Below are 26,645 nucleotides of genomic sequence, written 5' to 3'. Positions count from 1 at the left end.
TGTTCTATCTTAAATTGAGCTTAGTCTGGTGATAGCCAGACAAGTAAAATGAGCTTTTAAGCAAGACATCAGAAACATAAAAAACTTGAATAAAGGGCAAGCAGACTTTTAAATGATCATCTGAGTGAGACTTTTAATTACCACACAGATCAATCAGTACATTATGACAATCCACCACATTGTGAATTCAGCTCAGTGAACTGACAAATTGGCTTATAACAGACAGAGCAAACTACATTCAAGGGCACTGACTATATGTAAACTATAACTCTGTGGCTACAAAATGGTCATTTTATTATGTAATATGCAGAAAGGGATCGTTCGTCTTTCATAAAATATTTTTGGTACAATATGAAAAATAATCTGCACTAGTTACAGGTTTTACATTGTAGATCATTTGAAATGAATACATTTGGTCTGTGTTTTCATGTGCCCAAATAGCATTTGTTCCAGCTTAAACCATGCAAACATGCTACAGGTATATCAAATACAACAACCAAAAACAATAAAAAGAAATACAAACTGTTAATAAAAAGTGTTGAACCAACATCTGATTCAAATAATTCAGAATGTAATTCTAAAACTTAAGTCGAATGAATATCCAAAACATAAGAAGTGCCCTAACAAATCGCTGTCATCAAGTTGTGATAAAAAAAAACAAAAAAAACATTGCTCTTCATCGAAGGGTCTTTGGCATGTGAAAAAGTTACAACGCAAAAGTGTTTTACATTTACAGCATTCTGTTTTTTGTTGCCTGGATTATCTTCTGATTATCTCTCCACTGTGCGAAATAAGACATCGAACCGTGTGTTTCCATCCTCTAAGAGTGGTGGAGGTTAAAATGAATTACAGTTTTACTTTGCTGAGCTACGTTTACTGAACACGAGACATTGTTCTGCTGCTATGACTTCTCAGGACCTTCTGGAAGAGATCATCTGTAATGTGACAATAAATATATAAAGATTAATATTTTTTTACATCTCAATACAGTCACAAGAAAATTATGAAATATATCTGAGACTCTTTATTAGTTCCATTTATGTGGGGGTACAAAAAATCCAATGCATACCATTTTTCAGTACATGAGACCCAGCCTAGAATGGAAAATTGAGAAGATATATTTAATCGAGTGTGACAATTCAAGCACAAAATATGTTTATAAAAAATTAGTTTATGACATACTAACCCTAACAGCAGCGGTGCGTCTGACTGTTGAGCCTTCAGCCTGGTCACTCACAGTTTTAGGAGCTATAACAGAGTGGCACTGTTATGACGGTCTGAAATAAGATTGTTTTATTATCAAAGTATTTAAGGAAATTTGTCTGGAGGCTTACGCAGTGGCTTTATGATTACATCAACAGCATGTACAACTCCATTGGTAGCCATCAGATCACCCTCAACAACAGGAATCCTGTTCACGTATATGGTGGAGTTACGCTGAAAGTCATACAAAATCAGAATGAAATTCAAGAATTATCAGAGGAAATCAGGAATGTTTCACCCATAGATAAATATTCATTACTTCAATACTTCATTTAAAAGCAGTTAACTGTGATAAATGTTCTATATTCTATATACTTGAATATTTAGATTCATTCATTCTTTGTATTATAATATATACAAATACTAGATGGATGGATGGATGGATGGATGGATGGATGGATGGATGGATGGACGGACGGACAGACAGACAGACAGACAGACAGACAGACAGACAGACAGACAGACAGACAGACAGACAGATAGACAGATAGATAGATAGATAGATAGATAGATAGATAGATAGATAGATAGATAGATAGATAGATAGATAGATAGATAGATAGATAGATATACTACTGTTCAAAATATTTTTTTAAATAGAAATTAATACTTTTCTTAAGAAATTATATATTAAAATGATCAAATGTTACAGGGAAGACTTTTATAATATTATTAAATATTGCTATTTAAAATAAATGTTTTTATTTTCATTTTCTATTCTTATATGCAAATCAGCATTTCAGAATGATTCCTGAAGGATCATGTGGCACTGAAGACTGAAGCTTTGCATCACAGGAATAAATTACATTTTAAAATAGAAAATAGTTATTTTAAGATGTACAAATATTACAAAATATTTCTGTTTTACTGTATTTTTGACACACTCCTCTGTGAGCATAAGAGACCTTTTTGTCTTTGACCTGCATGTACATACTATGTACTTAAAGGACAACTCCGGTGAGAAATGAACCTAGGGGTAATTAACAGATGGTTACCGAGTAGATCGTTCTCTTGGATGCGTTTTAATGAAAATCAAATGTGAAGAGTTTTATCTCTAAAAACAGATTAGCTTATAACGCTAGTCTATGAGGCACAGGGTAGACACAGGGTGGTAAAATTAAATCGCTAGTTAATACCACTAACAAGGCTCAAAATAGCCTCACACTAACACGGTAGCATAATGAGGGTCCCTACATGCAAACTGAAGCATTGAGAACTTTGTAAGAGTACAAACAGTTTAATAAGAAGATAATGTATAAACATAGTCCCTTACGCGTTCACGGACAGGCACCATCTTGGAAAACAGTCTCGATGAATCGATCTACGAGCGCTGTTCTAAGTGATGAACTGTGACTTGGAATCTCATAGGAGTTAGGCTAGGTTATATAATAACTAGGTTATAACTAGGTGCTAACTCTTAACCTATTCATTAACCCATGTTGTTACCTTATATAACCAGTACCTTCTCTGGTAATTACATTGTAAGTAAACTGTAAGTACATGTACTGTAAAGTAAAATTCTTTTATAAAACCTTTGAACGTCAGTGTACCAATATGTCAACCTATATACTACTTGACTTCTATTGAACACAATATAACAACATTTACATTTTTCACTCAATAATTAGATAAGATTGATTGCAGTAGTGAGTACTGACCATGCCTAACTCCAGTTTATCGCCTGCAAGGGGCTTCAGTCTGGTATGTGAGGTCACAGCGCCGCTCACCAGGAGCTCGTCACCAATGTGGTATTTTAGAAGGTTTGCCAGCTCCTTGGGGTCTCCTATGTACAACATACAGTAGCAGTCAAACAACAGACATAAGTATATGCTGCACATCCACAAACACTTATACTGCTTATAGAATTCCCAAATCGGACCAGTTTGTGCGTAATCATGCAATAAACATCTATTTTATGAACACAAGTGGGACTTGAAAGACATTACTCATGAGTTTGCTGAGGTCGGCAGGGGGCATTGCACTGAAAGCAGCATTGGTGGGGGCAAAGAAGGTGTAGGTCCCTTTTTTGTTCAGGAGCTCAGTCAGGCCTGCTCTCTGAATGGCGCCAACCAAGGTACTGTACAGATGAAAGTACATTAATGCACATTATTAGGAGTATATCTTTAGGCTATAAAGACAGACTGACAGCTCAAATTCCACTCAGGTCATCAGAAATCTGAAGAAATTACAGCCTCAAGTTTGAACATGCAACTAAATTATCATTATGAAAGAAAAAAAAAACATTTTGAGAGACTGACAGTGAGATATTCGAATGTGGGTGATAAACAGCAGCTGCATATTACCTTTCAATAAGACTGTTAAAACAATTACACCCTTTATTGTGGAACATTTTATCTTCTAGGTTTTTTATAGGGCATTTTTTTAAAATAACCACTTATATGAGGTTAAATCTTTTGTACTGAAGTTTATACTCTTCAAATACCTCTTTGACTTAAACAAACATTAGCATCATATTTAAAAGGAAAATCAACCTGAACCTCATGTCATTCTAAACAATTAAGAAGTGGAATGGAAAAGGTGAGTTTTTTAATTTTGTCTTTTTCCATGTAAGGACAAGGTCGTTTCGGTGGCAAGATCCAAAAAACTGTAAAAACATAAAAGTAGACTATATGACTTAATAGCTTTAGTGTGCCTTTAGTTTAGTTTGGAGCCTTTTGACACCAGATGCCATTTGTTCTCATCAGTGTCTGACCAAATGCCATAGTTGATTCCAGTTACATTTCTGAAAATGGTGTCCCCATTTACTCACCCTTAAAGGGTAAAAATGAAAATTCTGACTCTGGCGATCCGAACTGCTGATTCGATACACTGATTCATAACGGTTCCAAGCTTTGTTTTGGAATCGGCAATCAAGGGAATTATCCAAGGCAAGGCAAGTTTATTTATATAGCACATTTTATACACAATGGCAATTCAAAGTGCTTTACATATAAATGAATTAAAATAGTGATAAAATATGCATTAGAATAAGAATACCATGTGTAAAAATTAAAAATAGAAACAGTTGTAAAGAGAATTTGAAAAAATAAATAACATAAATAAAGATAAAATAGTGATAAATAGATCCCGATCTGCCTGATTCTAAATTCGGGTACTCCTATCTGAGATGGAAGAGATGGGGCAGGTTCGCAATGTCTCCTGAGTCCTGGACCTTACATGTCGGTCCAAGGCGGGCTCCTGTAAGGGACGTTACCTTTGCATCACAGGGCCTCCCCATTCTTGAGTCTGCTTCATCACTATATAATCGACATCACTATATAAGCCGTTATTTAGTCTGTTTTAATTTTGCGCATAAAACTATTCTCGTCACTTCAAAAATGATTGTAGAACCACTGTAGTGAGATGGACGATAATGACGTCTTTAGTGCCTTTTATGGGTTTTGAGAGAGGAAATTACATTGTTGCTAATGGAGGCCTTTCTGAACCATCGGATTTCAACAAAAATATCTTCATTTTCAAACTTGTGTTTGTGTTTTTATAACATGAGCGGGGAATCGAAAGAAGAAGTTGATGAGAAGAGCGTAGTGATCTTGAGGCATTGTGCATGACAAGAAGATCACTAATATACTGCGGTGCGAGCCCATGAAGAGCTTTAAAAACAAAAGGCAAAAATTTAAAATCAATCCGGGACCTAACCGGCAACCAGTGGAGAGAGGCTAGCACAGGAGTAATGTGCTAAAGCTTTTGGGTACCAGTCAGGAGTCTGGCTGCTGCGTTCTGAACCATTTGCAGACGATTGAAAGGTTAAATTAGGCAGACCAAGGTAAAACGAATTACAGTAGTCCAACTTTGAGGTAATAAAAGCATGAATGACAGTTTCATAGTCTCTCTTCTAATCTTATAATATTCTAACCTGTATGAATTTCTTTCTTCTTTCCTCGGATATTTTGAAGAATATGGGTAATCAAACAGTTAATGCACCGTACTGACTTCCATAGCAGTGGAAAAAAATATGGAAGTCAATAGGGATCAGCAACTGTTTGGTTGCCGACATTCTTCAAAATATCTTTCAGCAGAAGAAATAAACTCATACAGGTTTGGAACAACTTGAGGTTGAGTAAATGATGACAAAATGTTCACTTTTGGGTGAACTTTCCCTTTAAGACTTCACTGTGAAGAGTTTCCTTTGAATATGCTTACCTAAAATGATCATCTGCCTTCAGGACGTCCATGACAGTTCCCATTGGGGGTGCCAGGAGTTTATCAACGATGAACATATTCGCAAAGCGGCCATTTTTGTCATGGGCTGCAAGGCAGGCATTCTCAATGCACAGGTTCTGCAAGATCCAAGTAAATGAAATGGTTAAGGTTATTGGTAATACAGATCAGCACATTTGTTTCAAAGCTCTCTTTTCTCACAAGACTGATGATGCATGAAGTGGCCTGTGGAAAACATTAAGGTGATCCAAAAGAGAGGTTTCCGGTGGTCTGGGAATTCCATTACAAAGCAGAAATGTGAGAGCACAGACAGAATACCACCCTCATTGCCAGCGACAACATGACTAGAAAAATAAAAAAAAACATTGCTCTGTGTTTGAAATGTGTTTTTGATGGATTGATATATAAAGACTTACATTTCTGAACACAAACACTCTAAGTTTCAATCCACCAAGAGTCTCCAACTCTTGCCCATGGTAAAGGCTCTTGGAGGAAAACCTCTCCTTGAGAATGTGGTTTTTTAGCAGTTTCTTCATATCGGGTGTCATGGCCAAGCTCTTGTCTGCGCACAAATGATACAATTACAGTTATTTAAGAGTTTCTTAAGGTTAATTTGCAAGATTAATTAAAATGGAGGGATCCAACCTTTAAAAGCATCATCCAGTGGGGCTAATAATGTCACAGCCTCAGAGCCAATGAGATGATCAGTAAGACCAGCATCTTTAAAAAGTTTTCCGGCTGTATTAACAACTGATCCCTCTGCAAGCTCCAGAAGGGTCTTAGCTAAAACGAAAAAGAAAGCTCAGCAAAACATTCATTACAACATGGCTAAAAAGTCAACTAAAAATAAGAGTGTCCAACATAGAAAAGAAAATAACTATTTTGAAAACCAATTTTCAGCAAAAGTGTTAATGTAAATATTTATATTTGCAACGATCATGATTAGCTAATATCACCAAAGTCACAAAAGGGATAAAATCAACATTTTGATCATTGACAGCTTCCTCACCAGATCCACCACTGATTGCGTTCAGTTCTTGCTCTGCTGTGAATCGCTGAGCCATTTCTAGTTTTACTGATAATACTTCCTATAGTTATATTTTCTGCCTGCAATTACTATGAGTTAAACGTCACTTCATCATTGTGTATCAGATTTCGCCCACATGTGGAATAAAGGTGAAGTAAAGGTGCGTTTAAGGTTCAATAGAGCAAAGCAATAAAAATTGTGGCATGACACAAAACGACTAAACGTCTCCTAAAAATCATACCCGAGTCAGGGATGAGGAGTTCATTGATGTAGTGAACGACTCCATTGGTTCCAAGTTTGTCTTTCTGCATGACAACGGCTTTGCCGTTGATGGTCATCTCGTCACCATCACAGCCAACTTCTAGTACAGAGCCCTGCAGGGTCTCCAGAGGTGTTCCTGCCACAATGGACTCAGAGCAGTGCAAGTTCTTCAGAATGTGGTAATTCAACAGATCTAATGTGGATTGAGACCAAAAAATTATGATCAGATGACAGCACATCTCAACATCAGCACAGCTGTGCTATTGGGAAAAATGTACCATAATAATTGTTCTGGAAACGAAACCGCTTTTTCAGCATCTGGGAGATTTCTCCAACATAAACTCAATCCCAACAAAACAAAATTGTCCCTATTTTTTCTACATGTTCCTGGTCTTATTGTGCATTATTCACAAATTCACATTATTGCTAACAAAACGTTAACCTAATCTTTTAGCAAAATGTAATAGATTTCATGGCTTCTGAATTTTTTTTGTTTGGCTGACTTTACAAAATAAATCTCTCGTATTTCCTCCAACCACCTGGCTCCAATTTTGTATGCACTATAATGGCAACTTTTTACAATCCAATCACTTCCCATGGTTAAAATTAGTCCCACGCAGCATTTTTTTTTGTTTCATTGAATATCTTGTTTCACTCAGAAATGTATTACATCATGGAAGATTTTGACAAGTGCCGTATGCTGAAGAAGAACAAAAGTACCTTTGAGAGCAACAGGGTCTCCCAAAATCCTGGTCAGTGTTTCTGAAGGGATCTTCTCAAAGGCTTCATTGGTTGGAGCAAAGATGGTGTAGGAACCCTCGTTCTCCAACAGAGTGGTGAGACCAGCAGCAGCAACTGCAGTCTAAATGGGAAGGAAAAAAGTAATTCAATGTACTTTGTACCATTTATACTACATAAAATGCAATGCCTACTGAAATTCCCTCAATCTACCCGTAGAGTGTCCAGGTCATCATCGGTGTCAATCAAAGAGTTGACATTGTTTGTAATTGCGGTGATGACTCTGTCAACAACATGCACAATTCCATTGGTGGCATGCTGGTCTGTCTTCACAAGCCTTGCACAGTTCACTGTCACAATCTGCAACAAAACATAGGGTTTGGTAATGTATAGACAACTTCACAATAAATAATTTGTAATAAGAAACACAGTAATGCTTTATAAGGACTTACAAATCATTAACAAACTATCAATTTATAATTAATTCATAGTTAATATATTGCAGTCTCTTATATTAAAAGGCTATATACAAATAGTGAGTTCTTTATTCATTGTCACTTTTGACAATTTTGACATTGTAACACAAAGGAATTGTTTATTGGTTATTAAAGGACAACTCAGGCACATTTTTACGTTTATCTTGATCGTTATATCTTTGTGAGTACAGTCTATATATATATATTTTTTTTTAAACGAACCGGATTGGTGCTTGCAACATGGAGCTATTACAGTTAATGCCCAGAGCCCCCCCTCAGCTAAAACGGCAGCTTTGGGGGCATACACGTAAAGGGTGTCTTTGTGCCTTTTAACAAACATAATAATAATAATATAATAATAATAATAATTCGTTACATTTATATAGCGCTTTTCTAGGCTCTCAAAGCACTTTACATAGAAGGGGGAATCTCCTCAACCACCACCAATGTGCAGCATCCACCTGGATGATGCGACGGCAGCCATATTGCGCCAGAACGCTCACCACACACCAGCTGATTGGTGGAGAGGAGCCTGAGTGATGAAGCCAATCAGGATATGGGGATTATTAGGAGGCCATGATGGGCAGGGGCCAATGGGCAAATTTGGCCAGGATGCCGGGGTTACACCCCTACTCTTTATCGAAGGGCATCCTGGGATTTTTAACGACCACAGAGTCAGGACCTCGGTTTAACGTCTCATCCGAAAGACGGTACTCTTTGACAGTATAGTGTCCCCATCACTATACTGGGGTGTTAGGACCCACACAGACCACAGGGTGAGCACCCCCTGCTGGCCTCACTAACACCTCTACCAACAGCAACCTAGTTTTCCCAGTTGGTCTCCCACGAGGTACTGACCAGGCTCAGCCCTGCTTAGCTTCAGTGGCAAACCAGTCTTGGGCTACAGGGTGATATGGCTGCTGGTACTGGTTGACATTGTTTGTAATTGCGGTGATAACTCTGTCAACAACAATTGCATAAAATGCAATTAAAATGTCTTTCCAACATGAACAGGCCCTTACATGACAACGAGATGCGTTTAGCCACTAAGCCATTGTTTAAATTCACCTGTTTTAGATGGCTAGCTGTGTCTCGCGATGAAGTCCCGTGGGAACTCAGTGTTAGCCGGAAAAAAGGCAAGTTGTCCAGTTGGGAAGAGCGTTGTGTTTGTTAAGAGGCTCTGCTCATCGGCTCGTTGGTTCTCAGTATTGAACGTGTCTGAAAGAAACGGTTTTCGATTCTGTACTGCTGAGCCAAAAAACAGCTGCTCGTTCAGTTACACGCACATGCTCAGTATCAGCGGCTCGTGAGTTAATCAGTTCTCAGTTCAGTGAACAGTTGGCGTTACAACGTATAATTCAAGACATTCGTTTATTTCTATTTCGGAGGGACTGTCACTCATGCCAGAAAGTGAGCAAGTAAAGTAGGGATCAGCGCTGATTTGAGACGCGAACCATTTAGAAAGATTTAGTCCGATTTGGTGAACTGGTTCACAAGTGAAGAAGAAATGGTTCACGTTTGTGCATTTCTGAATTGTGGCAACAGAATGCGAAAATTTGCAGCGAACGCTTTGACAAGGATGACTAACTTACACAGACACAACACAGCGTATTAACTCAACACATTAACTGTAATAACTGCGTTGCAAGCACCAATCCGGTTCATTTTTTTTCTATAGACTGTACTCACAAAGGTATAACGATCAAGATAACCTTAAAAATTCCCCGGAGTTGTCCTTTAATGGTAAATAGTCCTCACTTTAGATTAGGTCATGTAAAATATATTTTTTTATTAATTAACTGCTTCAAATAAATATTTATCAGATATTAATTGCAATGATATTCAGTGTTCTTTAAAATGTTTATATATACATTAGACACATACACTTTAAAAAACACTTAATGACATTTTCCCATTTTTCCGTGTCCTAACCTGGTGATAACTATTTTCTCCTAATGACCAGTTAACTATTACTTTACTATGAGCTAATTAGACAATAATAGTTGTGTTATTTACAGGGATAATGAATGAAGAACTCACATTTATAGCTTATTAATATGTATTAACAATGTAGAGACTATAATATCAATCAATCAATCAATCAACTTTATTTATATAGCGCTTTTACAATCGCGATTGTGTCAAAGCAGCTTCACAGTGTTAAACAGGACAATATTGCAACAAAATTTGATTTTGCTGTACAGTCGTTCTAGAGAAAATAGTGATGTTATCAGCTTATTTTAATTTATCATAGCGACAATGTTGGCAGATAAGTATTATAGTTTATAGAATTAAATAAGACCGAATTCATAAATTTTATTTGTATATTTAGTTGAATAACTTTGGTCATAATTTTAGTGTCCCAACTGAGCAAGCCAAGCCAAAGGCGACATATTAACATATGAGCTATAAACAATAGCTTGTTAATGACTTGTAAGTACTTTATTACTATATCCTTCTTATAAAGTGTTATCAAAAATGCTGGCCAACAACTACTCTTAATCAACTACACATATAAAGTTAAAAATAAATCCAGAAAGAAAATCTAAACAAGACTTGGTTAAAGCATTCACATTTTACTTACTCCATTAGAATAATGGTGGATATGAACATCAAAGTCCTGATACATGGAGGGGAAAGAAGTGCCATGCTTGAGATCGTCAGAAGTCAAGCGTTTGTTGATCATGTGGTAGTGCAGAGCGTTAAGGAGTTCAATGTTGACGTTGCTCACCAGGGCATCCAGAATTTCCTACAGCACATTTTGAAATGACATTGAGCTCATTTTTATATTTTTTTTGTTGCTGTTTTTACAGTTTGGTAGACAATACATCATGTTTTCTGGGAAATCTTTGTCTTCATAGCCTGAAATATGACGGGCTATGAACACTTTATTTGTTCTACGTGATCTATGGAGACGCATTGCTGGGAACTCACAGTGGGAAGCGCAGCCCAAGCCTCATTGCTGGGAGCGAAGAATGTGAAGCTGCCGGGTCCTTCGATCTCCTCTTGCAATTTTGCTCTTTCAGAATACATCTTAGTAGTAGTGGCTCCAATAACACCCAGGGTTTTATAGATGTTCGCCAGAGGTAGAGCTTTGGAAAACAAATATATTTTCTATTGCTATATCATAACAAACCTCTTTTTTTGCATGCAATTCTAATTATGTACCTGCTGGACAGCCTTTTTCTCCAATGGCCCTCTCATAGCCAGGGCAGCACTCATAGCTGACCACCCTACAAAAAAAAAACATTTTTAATTTTTTTTTTTAGCAAAGTCAAAACACATTGCTCTACACTTCATTGAACTTTACAGAAGATGATGTGCAGATCCCATTGGAAATGGGAGTTCTTTAAAAACGTGGAAAAAGGAAATCGGGTCTATATTTCTCTCTTTATTATTGCGAGGGCTGAAGCGGAGACAAGCAACACACTCCTCGGTGTGTTTTAAACTGCATGGCTTAAGCTATACAGTACTTCTTCATTTTATTTCTTGCCAGATATTTCCATGATAAATAAGGCCTGCGTTTGAGTTGGTCTTAGAGGGTCATAAAATCTAATTTCCTTTGGTAGCAGAAGAATTCAGAGGCACAGTATGGGCCAGGGGAAACTCCTGAGAGGCAGTTCTGACACCAGTAGTTCTGCCAAAAAAAACATTGGGAAATTCCTAGGAATTACCATACAAAGGTGCAATAATTGGGATACTGGAGATTGACACATAGCTTTCCATATCAGAAAAATGTTATGATAATTTACTAAAGCAGATAAGATTCATATGCATGATCAGTTTTTGCTTTTTTGTTTGTTTTTTCTAAGAAATAAATATTGCAGTATTCATGAGTGTCATTTTTTTATTGACACAAATAATTACAAAAAGTGCTTGTATAGACTAAATAATAATCACTAAATCAATTTAAAGCTATCACTAATCTATAGACTTAAAGGTAAAACGGTCGGTGCTTATTTTGACAATATGCTTATGCAGCATAATAATCTGCTATTACATAATTTCAATGGTTCTTGCGGAATCTCAAACATGCTGTTTAACAAGAATGGACCTCATTGGTTCTTGCAGAATTTCAAATGTGCTTCTTAACACAAGAATGAACCTCATTGGTTCTTGCAGAAACTCGAACATGTTGCGTAACACGAGAATGAACCTCATCGTTTCTTGCAGAAGCTTAAGCGTTCTGCGTAAAACAAAAATGAACCTCACTAGCTCTTGCAGAATCTCAAATGTTCTGCGTAACACATGAGAATGAATATATATGAGAATATAATATTCAAGCGTGGTACTATGATAGGTTGCCACCTGTGCAATAAGTCCATTCGTGAAATTTCCTCACTACTAAATATTTCCCAGTCAACTGTCTAGTGGTACTATGACAAAGTGAAAGCAATTGGGAACAACAGCAACTCAGCCACAAAGTGTCAGTGCACAAAGCAAGGATGGATGAAAGACATGGATGAGTGAGTTAGAACACCATTAGGATGAATTTGATTAGGATTGAATTTGATGAATTTAGGATGAAGCCCAACATCCATTAGTGCCTGATCTTACAAAAGTGCTCCTAGAGGAATGGTAAAAAATTGTTCAAATGGACAACTCCATATTAAACCCTAAGGATTAAGAATGGAATGCCATTAAAGTTCATGTGCATGTAAAGACAGGTGTCCAAAAACTTTAGGCAATACAGTGTATGCGTGTGAGTTGAAGAATGTTTTTATGTGAATAAAAGCCTAAATTGAATCTGTCCATCAAATAAAGTCTCTTCTGAAAATTTTGGACTAAACCATTTAATACATATATGGATAAGTTTTACAATCTCTTTTGAAGCGTCACATTTTCTGTTGTGTATGTCTATGGAGGGACAGAAAGCTCTCCGATTTCATCAACAAGATCTTCATTTGTGTTCCGAAGATGAAAAAAAAGGGTTTGGAACAACATGATTAAATGACAGAATGTATTTTTTGGATGAACTATGCCTTTAACATATTTTGCAGAAGAATCCTTGAGGATACTTTGATGATGTATTTAAAGGGTAAGTTCACCCAAAAATTATTTCATTAATTACTCACCCTCATGTTGTTGGACACCCGTAAGACCTTCGTTCATCTTCGGAACACAAATTAAGATATTTTTTTTTGAAAGCTGATGGCTAAAAAGGCTTCAGAAAGGCCTCCATTGGCATTCAGTCCATTTCCACTCACAGGACCCATAAAGGCACTAAAAACATTGATACAAAGTCCATCTCACTACAGTGGCTGTACAATAATTTTACATTGCGACAAAAATAGTTATTGTGCGCACAAAAATCTAAATAACGAGGTGTTATTGACGTGAACTCGACGCATGCGCGAGAATATGACGCAGCTCCACCCTTCAGAGGGTTCAGATACATGACCCGGAAGCAGAGCCGGCCTTTCCATTAGGCAATATAGGCGGTCGCCTAGGGCCCCCCCTTATCTTGAGGGGCCCCTCAATCTTAAGATCTTTTTTTTTTTTTACTCCAGTAGTGCAAATTTTTACATTTTTATGATCTTGCCTAGAGCCCCACAACCTCACGGGCCGGCACTGCCCGGAAGAAGACAAGGAGCGTCGCTATCGCGTGAGTTCACGTCCAAGACCTACACGGAAGACAATAACTTGACGGATAAAGTCATTATTTAAATTTTTTTGCTCATAAAAACTATTCCCGTCGCATCATCAAATTATTGTACAGCCACTGTAGTGAGATGGACTTTGTATCTATGTTTTTAGTGCCTTTATGGGTCCTGTGAGTGGAAATATACTGAATTCTAATCGAGGCCTATCTTAAGCCTTTCTCAGCCATCAGCTTTTAACAAAGATATCTTAATTTGTGTTCTGAAGATGAATGAAGGTCTTACGGGTGTCCAATGACATGAAGGTGAGTAATTAATGAAATAATTTTCATTTGTGGGTGAACTAACCCTTTAATGGTGTGTGCACTTATAGGAATTTGAATTATATATTTTTAAAGGTTGTTCACACACCAATTCCAACAAATTGTAAGCATACTAGCTTGAGTAACCCACAGCATCTTAGAGTGTGATTGAGTGGAAGACTAGAAGGCAAATCTAAACAAAGACAACAATCCTGACATTCAGGCATGGGGTAGACTTGTAAAAAGCACGGAAGAGGAAAGCAGACTTAACTGATTATCAAAACAGATGGTAACTCAACTCCTGTTTGTCTTCTGCCAACATAAGCAAAGATGGTAGCCATGGATTTCTGACTAAATAAACAGCTAGGCCGCATACGTTACATATTGTGCACTTTCAAGTGGTGTGACAAGAGGTTTCAAGAAGTATTGTGAAAGTTTTATTATGTTGAAATCTATTTTCAGTGTATGAATGGTCAGCTGATTTATCATTTTGCGTCTTCTAAGATGTCTCACTTCCCATAAAAGGATATCAGAAGTAACATGATTTCTCTGACAACTTCTTCGTAATTTGGAAAAAGGATCCCAATCATACTTATTTTGATAATTAAATATATCTTTAAAAGGACAAACATTTTAAAGGTTTGCTGAAATTATCCAACTATATTATCACAATTATATATAACCATTATAATCACATATATTTATTGAAAGGTTTTCTATGAAAAAAGTGTCTGAATAAGGGCACTAGGGAATAAATACTGAAAAAAGTTATTAGTCTCTCCTCGAGTGACCTGGAAACATCCTGTTCCACAGTACTGACATAAACCAGTCATACAAAGAGTGCAGTTATTCTCACAAAATTCCTCTGACCCCAAAAACCTCGGAACCCCAAAGAAAGAAACACAACCTTGGGCTTTCCTGAGCAAGGTACATCCTTTCACTGCAATACTTTTTTTTTCCAAACAGACATCAGAAAAACAGAAAACTCCTTGAGACCTGGCCAATGATTTGTGTGCGTTTGGGGATAAGGCCTTCTACAGAACTCCCAACTGAAATAATTTCCTTAAAAGCATCCAAGCACCCACAACTCTGACTTCCTTTTTTTCTTTCTTAAAAAATGCTATGAAAGAAACTTTGTTTAAAAATGTGAAGATGAATAAAACAAACCCTTCTCTGTCTCAAGATTGCTGTACACTCTTAAACTATGCTCTTGATAAAAACAGACAACTTTTAAACAATTGACAAAGGAATAATGAAAAATAACAAAAGGCATGACAAATGAAAGGCAAAACAAATAAATAAGTACAGTATAAGTTGTTCTAAATGATCTATGCTAACATTTACGAAATGGCGGAAATTCTAGTCACTCTTTCACAGCATTGCATTTTTGATACTGCCATCCAAAACTTTGGGTAAAATGTCAGTAAATATGTTTACTGTAAATATGTTTTAAATATGTTTTAAAATATTTAAAAAAATAATAATGAATACTTTTATTTAGCAAGGATGCATTACACTGATCACATGTGAGATTAAAGACATTTATAATGTAACAACAGATTTTTATTTTAAATAAAGTCTGTTCTTTTGAACTTTCCACAAATATTAATCAGCATAAATGAAAGTAATTAATAATTCTCAATAAACAAATCAGCATATGAGAATGATTAATGAAGGATCATGTAACTGAAGACTGAAGTAATGATGCTGAAAATTCAGCTTTGCATCACTGGAATAAATTACATTTTACTGTATTTTGGTCAAATAAAGAGCCTTGGTGAGCACAAGAGAATTCTTTCAAAAACATTAAAAAAATCTTACAGACCTCAAACTTTTGAATGGTACTGTATATATGAATAACATACGGTGTCTTGAGCACTAGTTCAGCAAAGTATGATCTCTAGCCAGGATACACTGAATTATTCAAAACTTCTGCAACTAAAAAAACTCCCAACACTTGTTGCTGTACCTACTTAACATGCACACCTTATGTAAGCAACATTAATCTCTTACATAATGTCTACAAATCTAGACGCAAATAAACATTCCAGACTCCACCCCATGATTCCAACATTCTTAATAAGTATCCATCATGGAACGTTTGTACCAGAATGGCAACTTCACTATTTAAACTATCCCAATAAATCTATGATTTTTATTTATCTTTTAAAAGTATTTTTTGTTCTTGAATTGTAGACACTGAACATGCAGTTCCTCCTAAATATATATTTGTCTGTGGAATTTTAATAACACCTACCCCCCAGTGGGGACATTAAGTGGCTGTCAATCAAACAGTGTTTCTACAAGTTGTAATTGTAATCCAGGACTTGGAGCACCGAAGAGCTTTTAGACAGAAAGGCACTTAATTCAGGATGTTAGGCAATTTAACCCCATGAAGACTGAAGCCAATTACCAAGAGACACACATATGGTAACCATTACTACACAACGTTCTTCTATATACTGTCAACTTGAACTCAAATACCCTATTCACTGTTTCATACAAAAGAAAAGTGGCCTTTACAAGAAAAAAAAATCTATCAGTCCATTGTGTGAAATTATAACTTTATGAGCTACACAGCTGGTGGAAAATTGAGACTGAACGATGTCAGTGTGCCATACACACAAAAACTTGTAGAAACATTTTTAGCTTAAAGTCATCACTTTACAAGACATTTCCTCCTTATTACGCCAAAAGGCTGCTATTTTTGAAATGCTTCATCAGGCATAGTCTATATAATCATGGTAATAAATATTATTGAGTACAACCATATCGATGATGTATTTGAACTCCTGAAACTGAGTTGGAAAGGTGATCTAGCCGAAGTTTATTCACATATTCATCTCTCAGCACATTCTGCCACTTTAGACGAAAATGCTGAAAATAAGTCTTTAACTTAAACTTAAATGTGGGGGAAAGAATCTAGTATGACAAGTGGTGTAATATTTTCCTTCTAGTTATGTCCCCAAGAGACCTTTTCCTCTTCAACTTGAAAAGACAATGGAATCTTACCTAAGAAGAAATATTTATTATGTTCGGTACACTGTTTCAGACTTTAGCACAGTAAAAAATACTGGAACATGTTTGCAAAAAGCAAAATGTTATCCTGACAATTGTACCTATCCGATAGATAGATAGATAGATAGATAGATAGATAGATAGATAGATAGATAGATAGATAGATAGATAGATAGATAGATAGATAGATAGATAGATAGATAGATAGATAGATAGATAGATAGATAGATAGATAGATAGATAGATAGATGGTAACTCACGTTGGTTTGCCACATATTTTGCGGTGATACCATTGCTTGCAGTTGGTGAAGTACTTCTTATCCGTTCCTTGAATCTTCTGCATTGCACAAACATTGGGGCTGCAAATCAAATCAAATAAAAACACCCTTCTTTAAATGCTCTATACAAATATCAAATGATTAATGCATTCTGCAGGACTAATTTTTTTAAAAGCTTTTTTAATTTATTTTTAACATAATTTTACTGATGTTTAGACCATGTTGGGAAAATTATAATTTGGGCTGCATATAAATCAAAGGGTCATAGACAAGGCTTTATTTGTGTTCATGGTTTTAAATCCCATATTTAGTGCACACAACAGCTATCAGTCTTTAAACTGATTAATGGAAGACTCAAGAGTGAAAAAAGCAGAACAGCCCTTACCCATGAGTTCTTCCTCTTATCCTGCTGTGCTGAAGAACCGCTTGATACGGGGATTTCGCGGCGAAAACTGTCGCGATTAAGGTGATAGCCAGAGCAAACAAAGTTAAGCGCTTCATTTTGCTTCCCTGCACGCGCACTCCACAGCGGCGCTGCGTGCAGCAGGGACCGGCTTTAAATACAGAGACCCCTGTGCTCTAGTGCTCTGGGAGGGGCTTCAGAGGACCAGCAACACGACACTTTCACTTACACAGACACATTTCCGTTAAAAGTAAGATTTACTAGCATAATACAGCTCTGATACACTGTAATAGTTTTTTGTAATAATTAGTTTGTAGGAGTTTTTTGTTGTTGTTGTAACACTTTAAATATTACACTGTTACACATTATGATTTAATATAAAGACAACAAGGTGTAACTGTGCACAAAATAATTGAGTGTAAAATAAACAAATAAGTTATATATATATATACATTTTTTAAATAAAACATAAGTAGGTAAATGTGCAGTATTATTAAATCAGTTATGAAAAAACAGTAAAAGACCTGTTTATATGCATTTAAATGGAGCAACCAACAGGAGAACCCAGGGAGGAGCTGAAGGCAGAAGGATTCAGGGTGAAGATGATAGTGGGAGGAGCCAGGGTGGAATGCCAAGCCCACTGCAGAGTCGAGGGATGAAAGAGCCATGGTGTAGACTTGGCAGACAGAACCAGCTGAACTACCACCTGAGATAAAGCTGATGTGGGTGGAGACCATAGACTGTAAAAGAAATATGGACGTAGTGTCCATGACGTCACCCATAGGATTCCGATAAGCCGTTCTGAAGCTTATAGTAGAGTCGAGCTGGGCGTTGTCATTTTGCAAGCGAGTCATCGCGTGTCACTCCCGGATAACTGAAAATGGGCAAAAAGGCGGGGTGTGGGCGGAGCTCAGGTGATGCATTGACTATAGATGGCGGATCAATGGCTATCCACCTGTCACGCAAATCAACTATGCACTTTAAGGCTTTATATAACATAATCAATTGAGAAAAAAATTCACCCCCCTCATAGTTGTCATGAAGGTCAAAATTAACCGTATAGGCCAAAACCAAAATTTTTACCAGGCTGTAAACATGTTTTTTTCTGCTGTAAAGTTGGGAATTTTAACATGGGGCTCAAAGAGATTCTGCTCCCTTCTGGAGCCCGTCCCTAGAGGCCAGTCGAGGAATTGCAGATTACATTACTTCCGTATTGGCTTCAAGAGAGATCGCGAGAGGTTGCCGCTAGAGACCCAGGCGCAGCTGAAGAGCTGAGGAGACCAGGTGACACAGAACGTACTGGGGGTACTTGGGGACGAGCAGCCAAGGTGCCAGAGGACTGAAGCGCAGCCAGTGCCCCAGTAGACTGAGGTAAAGCTGGAGAGAAGCCAGAGCCCAACGAAGCCAAAGGGGTGGAGGGATGCAGACGAAGGCCCATGGCACAGGCAGAGCAACGGCTGACCAAGGGGTAGATGGAGGGACGAGAAAGAGCTGATGAGAGGCAGGCAGGGGTTTACAAAATGGCTTTCATGGCAGATACAGAACACACAGACTTCTCACGAATGGCTTCCTTGGCCGATGCAGAATGGACAACTTCTCAGGAACAGCCTCCTTGGTCGATCCAGGAGAGATAGACACCTCAGGAACTAACTTTTGGTCGACATGGAACATGCAGACATTTCAGGAACGGCACTCTTGGCCAGCTCAGAACAGACAGAGGAAAGAGATGGGAGTGGGAGGCAAGAGAGGCACGAGAGCACAGCTATCAATAACTCAGTGCTGGGTGATTAAACAGGCTTCCAAATCAATCAGGGGCTCAGCTTAACGCATCTTCATCCACCTTCCTCCAAGGGACAGGTCTCCATTCCATCCTATTCCACCAGTATTCCCTCATTGACAGACCATGTTGCCGGATAACAAACCTGATCAGATATGATTGGCTCAGGCTCTGGGTGGATCTGTGGCTCAGGCGTTGGCTCTAGATCACATTTCACGGCAGGCTCTGGTTTATTGTCTGCGGTGGGCTCGGGCTCGTCCATTGGCACGATGGTTGCAGATAGCGAGCTGAATTCATCTCACAGATGGTGAAGGGGGAACAATTATATAGCAGCACCCAGTCTACCTACTCCCAGAATGTCCTTTGAGGTCTGTCTCCGGGCAGATCTCAACATGGAGACATGAGTGTGAGGGTAAAATACACACAGGCTGTCATTATCATATTGGACAAGATGGTACAAATCCAGGAAGGCCTGTGTGTCTCTCGAGGGACTGTTCCTCCTGCGAGACGAGGAGAATTTTAATTACTGCTAAATTGCTGCTGTGGTGCACAATAATAACTTGATAATTCTCCACATTGTGACTGTTCTATAGCATTCTTAAATGGGATGGAGTATTGCAGCAAGGGAGCTGTTTCTTTCTTTTTTTAAGTAAAAATAAAACATCCATTTTAGAGATCTGTTGGTTTGCTTAATGCTGTGTGTAAATTATCTCAACTCTGACCTCTAAAGACTTTACCAAAGAATTAATTATATGAAAGAAATACAACTATTCTGGAACTATAACATTCCCTGATAAACCTCACCAAAATATCTTACAACTCATGTGAACAGAACAAACATGTAAGACAGCACTCTACTACTTAAAGAATGAATAAAACAGTTATCATGTCTGGTTTCGGTGTTAGGCTCTTCAAAACATTTACACTCACTTTCAACACTTTTCTTTCCTTACTTAAACAGGTTTCTTTCAAATGTGTTTCCAATATGCTTTTAATTGTACGATAAAGAGGTCAAGTTTCCAATCCAGTTGGATCACATTAGAGGAAATGGGAATTTTAAAATTTGATATTAATTTTGGATATTTAAATATTTAAAAACAACCTTTAGTTCAACCAGTTACACATTTACAGCATTTTAAATTTAATGTGGGAGTTATGTGGTTAGTAACATTTAATATGCATCTCATTTAAAAACAAATGATTAAATTATACTTTTTCAAATGTATTTGTGTGTTTGTGTGAGAATATGCTGCTGACAAAAGAGGAGCAAGACCAGCATTTGGTTTAGCATTTCTGGAAGACTTTGAACCAACCTAAGTCCTAGAGCACTTTTGTTTTTGACCCCAGGGATTTCTACCCAGAACCGCTAGTGAAACCAGACACAATCACATTTGATAAGATTGGACAAATGTTGAAGACTGCAGGTCAAGACGAGATTCCCACAGAACTTCTGAAACTTGGAACTATAGTGTGGTACAAGCACTGATACAGCTGATGAATAAACATTGGGAAGACAAATAAGTCCCAGATGAGTGGCACCAAGACATGATTGTGAAGTTGCTGAAGAAAGGAAACATCACTTCAAGAGTTCACACTTACAAAAAAAGTCTGATAGAATAAATGGTATGCATATTTGGTGTGCTGTCCAAAGAGAGGGCTCCGAGCTCGGTATTTGGCCCGAACCTAGAGCACTCCCCCTGTATCTCTGGTTAGGAAAGTAACCAGGTGAGTGTGAGAAAGGTGTAGATAGTGTAGTTTCTGTTGTGGTATCCCGCTACTGTCAGTGCCAGGAAAGGCCTTTTGTACTGTCCTGATAATAAGGCAACCAGACAAGGCTGGCTGATCTGGACTTTGCAGATGATATTTCACTACAAGCAGAGTTGTGGGATAAGCTACAACACACTTGCACTTAAGTTTGGGTTAAGGAAGAACATAAAAAGACCCAAATGATCTAAATGAGCAAGGAAAATGAAGATTTACTGATCTACTGATCACTATTGGCAACCAGCTGCTCATGATATAGACCGATTTACATACTTTGGCAGTGTGATCACAGGACAGTAACCCAGAGTCGGATCTAAACCAATGCATTGGCAAGGCAGCCAATGTGTTCTAACAGATGCACAATCTCTGGGTATCACCAAGCATTAGCATGCCACTAGAGATCTGCCTCTATATGTTGTGTTACATACACATTGTGTTAGCAATGGCAATCTACGACCAAGTTAATGAAGAGATTCTGAGCAGGGCAAAACCCCACCTTTCCGCCATTTTGTCTGAGCATTGCATCAAACTAGCAGGTCACATTTTGTGGCAATCGGAACAACACCTAGCAAAAACTGCACTGACATGGATGCCGCCCAATGGATGGTGAAGGCTAGGAAAGCAGAAGACCAGGCAGATTCAAAGAAGACTTAATGCGAGCCTGTGTTAATTGGGAAGAAGTTGATTCCCATTCCCTTCATTGGCTACCCACAAACAACTACTATTTTGACCCGCTCTCAAACACGTGTAGTTGTAGCTGAGGCCTGGAGGAGTTTGGTTTGTGTTGTTGACATGTCAAGAAAATCCTGTTCTCAGTGCTGCGAATCCATTTTGCATGCATTTGAAAATGATGGGGATTCTCGCAGGAATTTATAGGGTAAAACAGACGACATCATTACGGTTTGTTTCACTGTGTATCAAGCATTGAGGAAGCCTCCCGAGCTGAAATTCAGATATGGGAATGGTCGTTTTGTTTCTGACACACTGTATGTAGCTGACAAATCACAAAAATCTGGGCCATCTCTCCAATCAGAGCAAAGTATGTTTTTGAAAAGATGAGTTTAGAGAGACTGAACACACACGCACGCACACACACACACACACAGGGACTCAAACCAGGGACCTCTCTGCTTTGAGGTGACAGTGCTACCCACGGAGCCACCCAAAACAAAATTGCAGCTAATTTTTACTATACTTTATTCTCAAATAAACAGTGTCAAAGGCAGGATATATGTTTGGCATACGGTAATATGGTAATATTATTTTGTACAGTAAATTCTTTAGGACTTGCACTTGGTTTATTTTGGGGTTACCCTATAAATCTAGCAGCAGTGGTTAATGACCTCTCCTCATATCCTCTATAGACTGGCCCGATGCTCCATTAGCTGTGTGGTATTTAGAGAGGTGATTCCTCCTGAGTGCTGTGGGGAGGGTTTTTCCCTTTCTGAACTGTATGTGCATGAAAGCCTTACTTTTATATGTGACTTTGTTTTTTGAAGTTTATTGAATAACAGGAACATCTACTGAGTTACACCTAAACCATAATAGGTTATTTTCCGATCTTGATTTTCTTTCCTTGTATAAAAGCAGCGGGGATCCAGGATGCTGCATGTTACAGTAGATCATTATACTGTAATACAGATGCCTGCCATGTCGAATATCGCATACACTCTTACAAATATGTTGTTTGAACAAGTCAGTCTCCACACCACACTGAAAAAAACTGAAATTACATTAAAGTGCACTTTTATATCGGACTAATCAAATGGTTTGATTGTTTCAGGTTTAGTTTGTCTAAAAGCAAATAACACTCCCCATAAAAATAATAAATACAATTATTTTTCAAATAGCGTTTTTCACATGACATGCACCTTTATGTAAACTAAATTAAATATTGACAGGCAAAATGTTTTGAGTTTTATTTTAGGAGAAAATTGTACTTCCATATTATAGCTAATTTAACTTTGTTTAAGTGAAATTAAATTGTAAAAAGCAAATAAATAAAATATTATATTCTATAGGATTCCACTAAAGGAAAGCGTAGTTGAACCCAAGTGGAGTTTTATTGAAAGAAGATACAAAATAAACAAAAGACTTGACAAAGCTGGACTTGACACTACATGAACTAAACTTGAACAGAAACAAACCTCTTACAGCGGTTACACAGACAATACTAGACAAAGAAGCATGGCAAACATGAGCACTCAAATACACATGGACTAATGACTAAACAAGACACACCTGTGAACAATCAAACAATAAACCAATGACAAAACAGAACTGATGAACACATGACAAAAACAACCAATTGGAATACCATCGGGGAGGAGCTGCAAAAGGAGTCGTGAAGTTGGGCGCTTTTTTGCTTCTCGTATTGACGATCATGCTATATTTGCATACTTCATCATAGCCCAAGTTATGAAGTTATGAATAAATGCAATATTTGTCAAATACATTCAATACTTTATGTACTGCATAATACAGAGTCTGTTTGTATAAGTATAAAGTTCAACATATAAGCCTTCACTACCAATGAAGTGGGGTCTATATTTTTTATCAGTTTTATTTTGATAAACTTGACACAAAATAACATCACAACTACATGAAAGGTTTTACCGTTATAAAAAACTGATATGGGAGCATTGGTTGAGTTGAAGGTTTTAGAAGAAACACAAAATGCAAGTGGTCACTGTCATGCGGTGAATCGAGGAGCAGCTGTGTTGTCATCAGAGTGTGTTCAGCGCTCTAGATAAACTGCACCAGCTGTATCACCAATTTTGCATACAGATGACAAGATCACCAAGATATCCCGGCTTAATCCCTTATCCTAGTTTTGTGCAATAGGCCCCAGGAACTGAATTGAATTGCACACTTTTTTGACATACATCACTGTGCATCGTTACTACAAAATAGTAAAGTTGGTTAAACTTTAGTGCATTAGTTTAAATTAATCTCTTTGCATAGTATTATTTTAGCGATTAAACCATTTTTTTGTAGATATATCAAATTGCATTTTTTTTATAGGTATAATTTATAGATCAAAACTTAAATTACAATTAGATGCTTAAAACATGAACAACTTAGCTGCTTTTCCAAAGAACGTTGAAAGACTTGATTTTAATTGATTCTAAGTTAAAGTATACATTATCTGGCGTATCATTTGAATATTTCATGTTTCCACAAGTTTTGATATTTTACAGAATACAAATCCAGAAACTGTTTAGCACACTGTTCTGCACAATCAATAAGAAAATCTCCAGTAAAAAGCATCTAATAAAAGATTATCTACAGTAAAAAAAGAATAAAAAAAAGGAAATCAACATTGATTGACAGTCTAATTTACTCACTATTTCTTATTTGTTATTTCATGTCAGAAATGAAATATGGCACATTACTTTGTTGAGGTCTGTTTCTTCTATTACTTTTTATGGCCATGTCCAGGAGTTGCCATGGGGCCTAGTGTTTAATGTTCAGCTCAGCTTCAGCCAGGGAAGAGCACATTCCTTTGCACTAAAACCTAAAAGGGAGAAGGAATACCCATTTGTCCTTTGAATTCTGATACCTTAATGCTTCAGATGCCCAGTAAACAAAAATGAGTGAAAGTGGAATTTTTACATTCCACATCAAGACATTTGATATAAATCCCTTTGTGTGTTAATTTAGTGTAAGCAATACGAGCTCTCCTTTGAAGCTCCATGCTTTTTTTTCAGTGATTTCCCTGCCTTTTCAAACTTATTGCATTTTTTGTTCTTTCCCTTGTTGATTCAACACTCATGTGCTAACAGAATAATTTTAATAGATTGAAAAATGCATGCGGCATCCAGTATCACTGCAGCTTTCCATATCAAGCCACAGGGATGGGGAATGGGTTACCTTAAGGGGAAACAATTAAGTGTGTTTTTCCACTCTCTTTGGGGTATACCAGTGGTCTCCTTACTGTCTGGCACTATTTCCTGCTTTCAAGATCAGGTTAACTGAAGCCAGAAAACAATTTAGTAAGAATACAATGCTGCTGACCCTAAAAATATTTTAAAAGAAAATATCCAAAATGGACATGAAAATACACAGCAAATTACTGAGGGATAAAAACCTGGTGTTGGGCATCTAGTGATAAAATCTGGTGTTAATTTACAAATATTATATGCTTTATCACTTGTTTAGTGATAAAGCAGAGTGTTTCCTTTGGGTGATAAAGCACAGTGTTTCCTTTGGGTGTTAACAATCAACATCTGCGCATGTGCAGAGCATTTTAAATTTCCCAGCTCATCCTTCGGTCTCTCCATCTTTATGGATTTCCCTGCACACACAACGGTTACAAGGACAAGGTATAGTATAGTATTATTATCTTATCAACTTGTGATTTATTAATGAGCTTGTATAATGAGTAACGTAGCCGATGTGGTTGACTTAACTCTGTTAGCGTTTTTTTTTTTTTTTTTTTTACCTCAGTTTAAATTTAGCGCGCTTTTGATCCGCCATTCAGTTTAACATAACTGAATAACCCCCACTAACACTCTAAATTCGTTAATGGAGGACGAGATTTACGTAAGTGACTTAATTTCGTTGTACTATATTTTGTAATAATGTAGCAGCATTAACATTATGTGTCATTTTTTAACTCACTGGACTTGGATAGTTATTTCTTCTCATTTGGCATAACGTATCTTTAGGGCTTCCAACCTTTATAAGACCGTTTATATCTTTCACCCCGTAACTACGAGTTAATTCTGGTGTTTTGAAATGTCATTCAAATGAAAAAGCAGACGTTAATCGAATGAATTAATTGCTCTTAATTTTTTTTTCTTGTGTGACGCCGGGGCTCGATCCCTGGCCGAGCACCCACGGATAGCACGGTCCATCATTGTCGGCGCTGCGCATACTGATCGGCCTGCAACATTTTGCGAGTGAAATGCTCTGTGTTCTAGCAATCTTCTCGTGGTACTTTGATAACATACGCCGACCATTCTGTACAGCGCTCTGTCGAAAACATCATAGGACACGCTTTTCTTCATGAACTGCTTCAGTCAATATATAGAAACTCAAGATCGAGTAGCCTACGAGTGTGCAATGTCGTGGAATGTATACGCCAAAACTCATTTTGGCGTGCATATGATACGCTGTTTGCACGACATTGCACACTCATACTATTTGACATTTTTTGTCTTATTTTGTATTAGTTGAGCAGACCTGCATTAGTGCCCTTCCATGCGCGATTTTTTTCTGTACAACTTAGTTCTAGCCTTTTCTAGTTGTAGTATTGTAAATCTGTAACAGTAGTGCTTATGTTTTGAATATAACGTTTTCTTGCTATGTATTGGTATAAAAATAACCTGAAGTAAAACACAAAGTGACCTGATTATTTTGAGTCTTTTAGTTTGCTTTCTGCTTTGGAGGATTTTTGTTTCATGGAATATTGTTTATTATTGCAGAAGGAAACCACTTAAGGCCACAATCTATATATGCCCTTGGCATTTTTGCTCTACAAACCTAAACGATCCTGAAAGGAAGACAGGCTATGTAAGTATCTCTGCTTGTTGATTGAAGATGTTTGAAACTTTA

The 26,645-nt window shown here is 37.3% G+C and overlaps 1 protein-coding gene across 1 annotated transcript; it reads right to left on the bottom strand.

The window, feature by feature from the left end:
- Nucleotides 1-106: 106 nt before the first annotated feature.
- tgfbi (transforming growth factor, beta-induced) lies at nt 107-17,729 on the bottom strand. Its single transcript, XM_067456628.1, has 17 exons — nt 17,528-17,729; nt 17,125-17,223; nt 11,113-11,177; nt 10,879-11,036; nt 10,529-10,693; nt 7,682-7,828; nt 7,451-7,592; nt 6,711-6,923; nt 6,088-6,225; nt 5,859-6,004; nt 5,425-5,561; nt 3,210-3,340; nt 2,922-3,046; nt 1,335-1,437; nt 1,187-1,248; nt 1,070-1,094; nt 107-935 (listed from the first exon to the last, which is right to left on the bottom strand). Exons 1-17 carry the CDS (start codon nt 17,641-17,643, stop codon nt 874-876), a joined length of 2,034 nt encoding a protein of 677 aa, XP_067312729.1. The 5' UTR covers nt 17,644-17,729; the 3' UTR covers nt 107-873.
- Nucleotides 17,730-26,645: the final 8,916 nt, after the last annotated feature.

Source organism: Pseudorasbora parva, chromosome 11 (assembly GCF_024679245.1).
Source record: "Pseudorasbora parva isolate DD20220531a chromosome 11, ASM2467924v1, whole genome shotgun sequence".
Lineage (NCBI taxonomy): Eukaryota > Metazoa > Chordata > Actinopteri > Cypriniformes > Gobionidae > Pseudorasbora > Pseudorasbora parva.
This window is presented reverse-complemented; position numbering and strand designations above follow the sequence as displayed.